Raw genomic sequence first — 10,463 nt, 5'->3', positions numbered from 1 at the left:
TGAACTGGCAACAGTAAAACATGGTGTAGGGTAAGGTTGCCCCCTAGACGCTGATCTTGGGTCAGTTTATTATATCCCCCACTAATGGTTAAAGTAACTGTCCAGTGTTTACAGATGAATTACAATATGATTTAAATATTTTTCCATCCAAAAAAGGGCAATTAAGTCTGTTAAAAGGAAAATGTTCTGTTGTAATAGTGTGGGTGTACCCCCACAACAGAATGGTGTGGGCGTGTACCGGTCATTAAAAATATGAATGATAGTAGACCGCTGATTGGCCAGCTCATTCTCCTCAAGAGGATGACATCCTCTATGAGGAAATAGCAAGCATTTTTTAAACAATCTGTTTGAGATAAAAGTTTGAGGTGGGGTTTTTGAAGTGCTTTTTCTCCAATGTATTCTTTGGCCACATATGAGTATAATACAACAACATTGTTTGGGTATGTGGTAGCAAAATATGAACTTTTAAAAGTGAGATTTTCGCTGGACAGTTACTTTAAGGTTAGGATTGGGAGAGGGGAAGCTGATCCTAGATCTGTGCCGAGTGGGAAACTTTACCCCGGAGCTAGTTGGAGGGGTTTTAATGTGTTGGGAAGGGCTCAGGTGGTTCCTCAGAGCATTCCAGGGGCCCATGAGTGGTCTGGTCCATGTTTTGAGTGTGGCTGGCTCCAGGGTGAAATCCCGTCATGATGCTCTGGTGTGAAAGGGCAATCTGGAGCACGGACGAGGCAAAGAAGTCACTCAATTGTTTCTAGCCGTAGCAGCAGGTGGACTGGCCCCTCCCTCCATTCAAATGAGTCCCCAACCAATCAGAGGGTCCCCATTTCCAACCTCTGTTCAAAACCAAAAGGTGGGTAAGAATTATGAGCACACACAGTTGTCTTTTTCTCTCTGACTGGCCACACATTCACTGACAAACTGATTTATTTGGGTCATTGAGGATTCCTTTGGAGCATGGATTGAGCCAAGTAATGTGGAGAAGGGTTTTATTTAGGCTAGCAGTCTTTAGTCTTTGTTTACTGTTGAGCATCATTATGATATGGACGACTGTCAAGTTGCAGTGATAAGTTCAGGCAAAGTCAAGTTACAGACATCCTCAACCCTTTTACAAACCTTTGGTGAGTTTTTCTGTTTCTACTTTCTTTATGGGTTTGTCTGTTTCTGCACGCTGACAATATGTTACTGTTTTAGTAACCTAATGACCTAATATGCCTTTGTTTTTATTTTGAAACGTTGAATCAACCCAAAAGTTTGTATTTTATTTAGGTTGTTTTTCATCCTATTTATGTGCACATTTTTATGGTGTTCTTTAGGGGGCCTTTTGGAGGTTTAGCGGGGGGGTTTTCTAAAAGGAGATTGGAATTCCAAACCCCCTTCGTATTTAATAATTAATGTTTGAAGCTTGAGAGAGTAATAGAGTAGCATGACGGGAAAGTGGGAACCTGGGGTTCGACTGTGTGTAGTCTTGATTTGGCAGCGCTGGTCACTACACCCAACCCTGGCTTGCATCCCAATTGGCACTCTATTCCCTATTTTTAGTGCACTACTCTTGTCAAAAGTAGTGCAATATATAGGGAACAAGGTTTAAGGCTTTCTAAATTACAGTTTTAATTGTGGAATTTAATTAGTTAGAAGGATTGGTTAGTTCTGCTCTTCATTATGGCCTTCATGTGACCAAACATGCCTAATCATCCATACGGAGGCCATAATTATCTGATTAATAAGTTATTAATGTGGCAAACTGTCACATTTTAATAACATACTGTCATCATATGATCCAGGACAGCCCTTCCTGCGCCTTGCTCCTGTTTTTTACTGTACGCCCTACTGAATGTTTCTTCTTTCACATATAGGTCAGCTGAGAGTGTCAATAATGCCACAAAATGGCTGCCTTAATATTCAGAGTAAGTATGTTATGCAGTATACTGAAGATCAGGGCCCATATTCATAAAGGGTCTCAGAGTACGAGTGCTGATTTTAGGATCAGTTTGGTATTTAGATCATAATGAATAAGATTACTTGGACAGGGGTGACCTGATCCTAGATCAGCACTCCTACTTCCTAGATACATACGGCCCCTGGTTGTGGTTGAATCTTGAATGTGTGGTAAAGTTAATGAAATTATTAATGATAATATGGGTCTGTGATTGAATAAACTGTTTGGACAACTATCATTAAACACCATTTTCTTTTATTGACGTTAAATAAGTGTAAGTATTCCATGTTATTTGGTCTGCAGTAGACGGTTGGATGTGTAACCTCTTGTGTACTCGTCACAACTCTTCATTCACAGTCATTGAAGCCAGAGGACTCCTGGGGAATGAAAATAGGAAATGTGATTTTTATGTCAAGGTAAATTCTTGCTTCCCTTAGTTTGTTTACAGTTGAAACTAACACCGGGATTCAATCTGATCATTCGTTGTAGCGCGCTTGACATTGGTTAATTTTTGATTGAGCCGGCATAAGCAGCATTTCTCTCTGTGAAAAGGCGCATTATCGACATGGCTCTACAATGTGTAATTGGATTGAATCCCGGCCTAGGTGTTCAAACAATTACTCCATTCTTTACAAACAAGAACATAAACAAAAAATGCATAGCTCCAAAAATTCAACTACCATATGGATGTCACCTTCTAGCATTACATTTACCCACCAAGTGGCAGGGCTGCAGTTTTTCTGAAAAAACTAATCCCAGATTTTAACTTTAAATGTCTTGTCTGCTGGTCTGTTTGTGTATTATGAGTCCAATTATTGTCAATTTCAGCTAGCGATGATCCCAGACCTCAATCACAGTACTCATCGGAAGACAGAAACTGTACTGGACTGCAAAAATCCTCTCTTCCTTGGGACCTTTTTGCTGTGAGTGGTGTTTTTTGAAATTCTTGTGAAATCCCCTTCAGTCTGTTGAAATGTTTGATACATACATATGTTAAGCCTTATTATGAGAGCTCTTACATACTTCAAGATTTTAATAAGCTAAAGTGTTATCTATCTCTGTTACTCAGGGCTATTAGTGTGGAGGATTATCAGAAGAGACTGCTGGTCACTGTGTGGAATTGCAACCCATCCTCCAGGTATTTGGTCTTTCATGTTTTTCATTATTTCAAGTATTATTTTGTTTTTGATAATGATGATAATTATAATTCTTATTATTAGTTGTATATAGCTTTGTTCGTTGAATATATGGTTTTATTATGGTATTATTATATGGTTAATTGATTATATTATTATATGTGTGATGAAGTTTGTCAACCTCCGGTCCATGGAATGTTGTTGGCTGGTCCCTGAGATGGTTAACTGACCCTAATTTAATCAGTTATACAGTGCTAATGTAAGCAGCCCCTTAAAGAGGATAAACTATAGCTTGCCAGTCCCTGGCATCAGAAAGGTTGAGAAACACTTGGCACAGGGCAGTACAAGAAGATCATTTTGAATTTAGGCAGATTTCACTGTGATCTAGATTTCACATTTCCAGGCAAGCATCTCCTTGAAGCCCTCTCCTGTCAGCTGTTCCAGTATTGGGCAGATTACAATTTATGATATGGAGAAAGGAGAACTCGGATTACATTTTCATTGACTGGGAAAATTAGAAAAACAAGGGTCATATTTCTAGTGACGTTTCCCTTTGGAACCGTGGATGTAGGGTATAGTTGCCCCTATATCTTGGGTCAGTTTAGCATTTTCTCCATTAAAGGTTAGGAATGGGGGAGGGGAAGCTGTTTCTCGATCTAAGGGAAACTTAACTCTGGAGCTCTTGTGTCTACAGTAGGAGTGAGTTCCTGGGCTGCATGAGTTTTGGAACACACTCGCTCATAACTTCATCAAAGGTGACTATAACCCCCACGGATTATCTTCTAATACTATAGGTTGGGACTCCTGTTTTTTGTTGTGTGTTTGAGAAGAAAAAACGAATAAAAATGTTTTGGTCAGGTACACAGTTTTGCAGATGTTATCGCTGGTGCAGCGAAATGCTTACGTATGTTTCTAGTGCCAACAGTGCAGCAATATCTAGCAATACAATATCAAGAAATTAAGACCTATCAGAATGAGTAATATCAGATTGAGCAGAGTCCGGAATATAAATATGCAGTATATAGGATGAGAACCATGACTAGAATACAGCATCTACACAAAACATGGGCAAAACAGCATGCAAACATCATTAAGTGACCAGAACACATGCTTGTGCTGTCGAGACAATTATTTCTGCCGGATTAACTGCTATTTAAAAAAAAATCTCATCCACTGTTTACCGCTACACAGCTTTATATAACACACACACGCACACGCACACACACACACACACACACACACACACACACACACACACACACACACACACACACACACACACACACACAAACAGCCATCTGTGGGCTCTGGGCTGGCCTTCGGTTGGGCATCAGCTGCTGGAGTGCAGTGAACCTCAAAGTTACTGTGCATGCAACCCTGAGGGAGGCGGTCATGAGATAGATTAAGTTAGCTGGGCAGGGCTTTGGCGCTGCTACACGTCCTCGTCATGAAAGCATTCTGAAAGTCACAAAGTAGAATTTAGAAAATCAACCTCCCTTCAGTCTCTGTTATTTTAACCTATTTTATTCTCTCCTCTCTTTCTTCATTGTCTCTATCAACCCTGTCTCTTCATTCATTCTCTCCTCTCTCTCTTTAATGCCCTACTCTCGTTTTCTTACTCATCCCGTTTCACAACAACAAACACATTAACCCACAGAAACATATAAATGTTAACACTAGCGTGACCAATCATCAGACAGATTTTGTTTAATTTTGACACCCCCTCCCCCCACCATCAGAGGCTTATGACTTTTGACTGACCGTATTATACTGTGTCTGCTAGGTGATCAGTGGCTGGTATTATCTCCTGGGCGAAGAGCTGGGGAGAAGCAAGCATCTGAGAGTGGCTTCGAGACACCTCACAGGCAGGCAGGACTCTGCTGGTGAATTGAGACGGGCGCATCTGGCTTCTAAGCCACGGGGTAGGTGGGATTCACCGGATAATGAGTCCAGTTGGACAGATTTCTCTCATTCTTTTTCCTGCTTACAACTGTGGAAAAGGAAAGTGCTGCGCAGCTACTCTATATCTAATAACATTTTATGGCTTTTCGAACGTTACTATTGTAACGGCTCTCGTTTGTAGAAGGAAGAGTGGACCAAGGCGCAGCGTGGTAGGCGTACATCGTCTTTTTATTGATGACACCAAAACAAAATAACAAAGACAAAAAACGAAAGTGAACAGTTCTGTCAGGCACAGACACTAAACAGAAAACATGATCCCACAAACCCCAAAACGAAAATGACAACTTATATATGATTTGACAGTACCCCCCCCCCCCCCCCCCAAAGGTGCGGACTCCGGCCGCAAACCTGAACCTATAGGGGAGGGTTCGGGTGGGCATCTACTCTCGGTGGAGGCTCCGGTGGGGGACGCAGGCCCCGCTCCGCTTGAGGCTCCCCCCACTTCGGTGGTGCCTCTGGTGCAGGGATCGTCGCCGGGACCTCCGGACCATAGATCGTCGTCGGGGACTCCAGGCTAGGAACCCCCCCCCCTGTAAGCTCCGGACTGGGAACCGTCGCTGGAGGCTCCGGACTGGGGACCGTCGCTGGAGGCTCCGTGCCATGGATCATCACTGCAGGCCCTGGGCCATGGATCATCACTGGAAGCTTCGTACCATGGATTATCATTGGAGGCTCCGGGCCATGGATTATCACTGGAGGCTCCGGGCCATGGATCATCACTGGAGGCTCCGGGCCATGGATCATCACTGGAGGCTCCGGGCCATGGATCATCACTGGAGGCTCCGGGCCATGGATCATCACTGGAGGCTTCGTACGTGAAGCCGGAACAGGTCTCACCGGACTGAGGAGACGTACTGGAAGCCTGGTGTGTGGAACAGGCACCGGATACACTGGGCCGTGGAGGTCTCGAGTGTAGAGCTGGCTTACTTTCGCCCGGCAAATGCGGGGCGCTGGCGTAGGACGCACTGGGCTGTGAAGGCGCACCGGAGACACAGTGCGCAGAGCCGGCGCAGGATATCCTGGGCCGAAGAGACGTACCGGAGACCAGGAGCGCTGAGCCGGCACAATCCGTCCTGGCTGAATGCCCACTCTAGCACGGCAAATGCGGGGAGCTAGCACAGAGCGCACCGGGCTGTGAATGCGCACTGGAGACACAGTGCGCATCACCACATAACACGGTGCCTGACCGGTCACTCGCTCCCCACGGTAAGCACGGGGAGTTGGCTCAGGTCTAAACCCTGACACCGCCATTCTCCCCATTTTTTTTTTTTTTTTGGAGCTGCCCCTCGGGCTTCCATTGTTGATCTAATTCCTCGTATCGTCGCCGTTCCACTCTCGCTGTCTCCATCTGCTCCCTTGAACGGCGATACTCTCCAACCCGCGTCCAGGGTCCTTCTCCATTCAGGATTTCCTCCCATGTTCACTCATCCTGGCCACGCTGCTTGGTCCATTTTTGGTGGGATCTTCTGTAACGGCTTTCGTGGTAGACGTACATCGTCTTTTTATTGATGACACCAAAATAACAAAGACAAAAAACGAAGCGAACAGTTTGTGTCAGTCACAGACACTAAACATGATCCCACAAACCCCAAAAGGAAAATGACAACATATGATCCCCAATCAGAGACAACGATAGACAGCTGCCTCTGATTGGGAACCACACTCGGCCAAAAACAAAGAAATAGAAAACATAGACTTTCCCACCCGAGTCACACCCTGACCTAACCAAACATACAGAATAACAAGGATCTCTAAGGTCAGGGCGTGACAACTATACCTTTAGTGAAACCGATATGTCCCGTAAACAAATTCATTGAAGTGTTTCACTTTGGATTGTCCTGAGTGATTCAACATCAGGGAAACAACTCAATTGGAAAGGCAAGCTGCTGAATGGGATGCCTGACATATACCTCAACGTGCTCTTTACTCATCCATTTTTCTCATCCACTTTGACATGCAGGCGATTACGTTTGATCTCCTCCGAGTGGAAGGAGGAAAGGTGGGAGAGAGGGAGGAGGCTCTCTCTGACATGGAGCTGTTTAGAATGTGCGAAAGCAGCCAATGGTATTGTCTCCGTTGAATGGCTCCCTTTCATCCAGGATGTTTTAGGAGACAGTGTTACTTGAGAGAGTTGTAATCACCAAGGTTACACTGAGGAAGCCCCAGTGACAGGATAGGGGGTAGGAGTCAGGACGCATAGGACGCATCCCTTTTGATCTGTGTCTCTGTAAACAGAAGTCTATGTAACCGCAATCTAGAGTGATCTCCACATCCCAGAGCTCTCAGCACACTACTCTCTCTGAGTTGAACTCCAGAGCCTTGACTCGCTACTGGAAAGCTTAGCAGTGCACTGCACATCAGAGTGCAGAGAGCTAGTCCGGACGCTGTTTCTTTCATTGCAAAGTGGCTGCTACTTTTGAGCTGAGATGTTTTGGAAGAGCAGTGCTTCAGCTTGGGATTCTTTGGACTATGTTTCAGAAGCTGCCTTGTCCAACCATGATGCTCCAGCCTCTGAGACGGTGCTGCCTCCAAGCCCAGAGAATATGCTATGCATAACAGTGAGTAGTACTCCATCTCTCCTCCTTTCTAGTTCTAGAGAGGACAGTACAGTATAGATGAAAGTGTGTTTGACATCCATGTGATTGCCAAAGCATGTGTTGGAAAAATTCATACTGATTCATGGATATCGGCAGTGTTTCTAAAAGCTTTAAAGGCACATTTTCATATTTTTATTTTATTTAACCTTTATTTTAGCTGGGAGTCCCCTTGAGACCAAGTGCTCTTTTTCAAGGGAGCCCTGCATGAACACAATTTATTACATTTACAACATACAAAGTAATAAGTATACTTTGTTACAAGCAATTTAAAAAGCAAAACACATTCCTCAGCAATTAACACCTGAATTGCCCTAGAGGCACCAGAGCATGAAGGTGCAGAGTACTCTGCAGATCGTTTCATAAATGGGGCGCAAAGAAAGTTTACTGTATTTAATTCTGTACTGATCAACGGGACCTCTAGAGTTAGCCATCCCTGTGATTGGGTCTGGTGGCTCGTATGTCTGTAATTTAACAATGAGTAATCGGAGAAGTTTGAATGAGGGCTTTATAAACAATAAGAGAGTAGTGCATTGATCTATGAGACTTGAGAGAGCCATCCTACTTTCTGATACGGAATGCAGTGATGTGTACTGAACCTATTGCTCGTAATAAAGTGTAGTGATATAATGATAAACTATGATTTGTTTTGTGTTATTTAATGAAAAGCATTACCTATTCCTATAAAAATGTATTATACATTTCTTAACTACATCACAAACATGCGTTTTGAAAGATATCTTTTCATCAGTCCAGATGCCCAGATATTTATATAGTACCGTCATACCTTAATGGCTCATGAGCTAAGTACAACTAATTGTCTTACCCTATCATAACCCAAAGTAGAAGGTTGTTGTACTCCATTTATCTTTTTGTTGTAATTTAGTTTTTGTAAACAAACAATGTACAGTGGCAAGAAAAAGTATGTGAACCCTTTGGATTTCTGCATAAATTGGTCATAGAATTTGATCTGATCTTCATCTAGGTCACAACAATAAACAGTCTGCTTAAACTAATAACACACAAACAATTATACGTTTGTCTTTATTGATCACACCGTGTAAACATTCACAGTGCAGGGTGGGAAAAGTATTTCAACCCTTGGATTGAATAACTGGTTGACCCTCCTTTGGCAACAATAACCTCAACCAAATGTTTTCTGTAGTTGCGGATCAGACCTGCACAAAACGGTCAGGAGGAATTTTGGACCATTCCTCTTTACAAAACTGTTTCAGTTCAGCAATATTCTTGGGATGTCTGGTGTGAACTGCTCTCTTGAGGTCATGCCACAGCATCTAAATCAGGTTGAGGTCAGGATCCTCACTGGGCCACTCTAGAAAGTGTATTTTCTTCTGCTGATGATTTACTTCTGTGTTTTGGGTTGTTGTCCTATTGCATCACCCAACTTCTGTTGAGCTTCAATCAGCGGACAGATAGGCTAACATTCTCCTGCAAAACGTCTTGAGAAACTTGGGAATTAATTTTTCCGTCGATGATAGCAAGCTGTCCAGGCCCTGAGGCAGTAAAGCAACTCCAAACCATGATGCTCCCTCCACCATACTTTACAGTTGGGATGAGGTTTTGATGTTGGTGTGCTGTGCCTTTTTTTCTCCACACATAGTGTTGTGTGTTCCTTCCAAACAACTCAACTGTAGTTTCATCTGTCCAAATAATATTTTGCCAGTAGCTCTGTGGAACATCCAGGTGTACTTTTGCAAACTTCAGAAGTGCAGCAATGTTTTTTTGGACAGCAGTGGCTTCTCCCGTGGTGTCCTCCCATGAACACCATTCTTGTTTAGTGTTTTATGTATCGTAGACTCGTCAACAGATGTTAGCATGTTCCAGAGATTTCTGTAAGTCTTTAGCTGACACGCTAGGATTCTTCTTAACCTCATTAAGCATTCTGCACTGCCACCTCTAGGGAGAGTAGCAACAGTGCTGAACTTTCTCCATAGACAATTTGTCTTACCATGGACTAATGAACATCAAGGCTTTTAGAGATACTTTTGTAACCCTTTCCAGCTTTATGCAAGTGAACAATTCTTAATCTTAGGTCTTCTGAGATCTCTTTTGTTCGGGGCATTGTTCACATCAGGCAATGCTTCTGGTGAATAGCAAACTCAAATTTTGTGAGTTTTTTCTATATTGCAAGGCAGCTCTAACCAACATCTCCAATCTCATTTCATTGATTGTACTCCAGGTTAGCTGACTGCTGACTCCAATTAGCTTTTGGAGAAGTCAGTAGCCTATGGGTTCACATACTTTTTCCAACCTACACTGTGAATGTTTAAATTATGTATTTAATATAGACAATAAAAATACAATAATGTTTGTGTTATCAGTTTAAGCACACTGTTGTGACTTAGATGAAGATCAGATCAAATTTGATGATAAATTTATGCATAAATCCAGGTAATTCTAAAGAGATCACATACTTTTTCTTGCCACTGTATAGCTTCAAAATATGATTGAAATTTGATGTCATGGATGGTCAGTCCTTGCATCCATAACACCATCTATGTGGTTACATTTCTCTAGCGCCATCCCTCAGCTTTTTTGTAAACACTGGTGGTGCTACCATTGGGCTAAAACACAAACTCGGGATTGTGGCTTTAACTTAGGTTAATTGAGTATGTGTTAGGAAAAACATTTTCAGACGTGATCAAACATTCGTAAATTATGAATTGATGTGTACTCACACAGTTGTATTAGCTGATTGCATGTTGGTCCCACCAGTGCTAAATGTTTTTCATTTTGACTGTCATTACAGAAGGCAGATTTTTGTATGCATATTGAAATTGTTCTTTTAATTTTCCAAACATGAACCAGACATTA

The 10,463-nt window shown here is 42.7% G+C and overlaps 1 protein-coding gene across 1 annotated transcript in view; it reads left to right on the top strand.

Annotated features, from left to right (window-relative positions):
• Positions 1-895: 895 nt before the first annotated feature.
• The window catches only part of rgs3b (regulator of G protein signaling 3b), a 102,405-nt gene continuing 92,837 nt past the window's right edge, over positions 896-10,463 (top strand). Inside the window, exons 1-8 of the mRNA XM_024003170.2 lie at positions 896-1,118; positions 1,854-1,904; positions 2,294-2,352; positions 2,765-2,859; positions 3,006-3,074; positions 3,767-3,827; positions 4,856-4,994; positions 7,513-7,592. Of these exons, the coding sequence (XP_023858938.1) occupies positions 1,040-1,118; positions 1,854-1,904; positions 2,294-2,352; positions 2,765-2,859; positions 3,006-3,074; positions 3,767-3,827; positions 4,856-4,994; positions 7,513-7,592 (633 nt within the window). The 5' untranslated portion in view covers positions 896-1,039. The remainder of the gene's footprint in view (positions 1,119-1,853; positions 1,905-2,293; positions 2,353-2,764; positions 2,860-3,005; positions 3,075-3,766; positions 3,828-4,855; positions 4,995-7,512; positions 7,593-10,463) is intronic.

Source organism: Salvelinus sp. IW2-2015, linkage group LG15, assembly GCF_002910315.2.
Source record: "Salvelinus sp. IW2-2015 linkage group LG15, ASM291031v2, whole genome shotgun sequence".
Classification (NCBI taxonomy): Eukaryota; Metazoa; Chordata; class Actinopteri; order Salmoniformes; family Salmonidae; genus Salvelinus; species Salvelinus sp. IW2-2015.
Note: the sequence above shows the minus strand (reverse complement) of the source record. Positions and strands in the feature narration are given on the sequence as shown.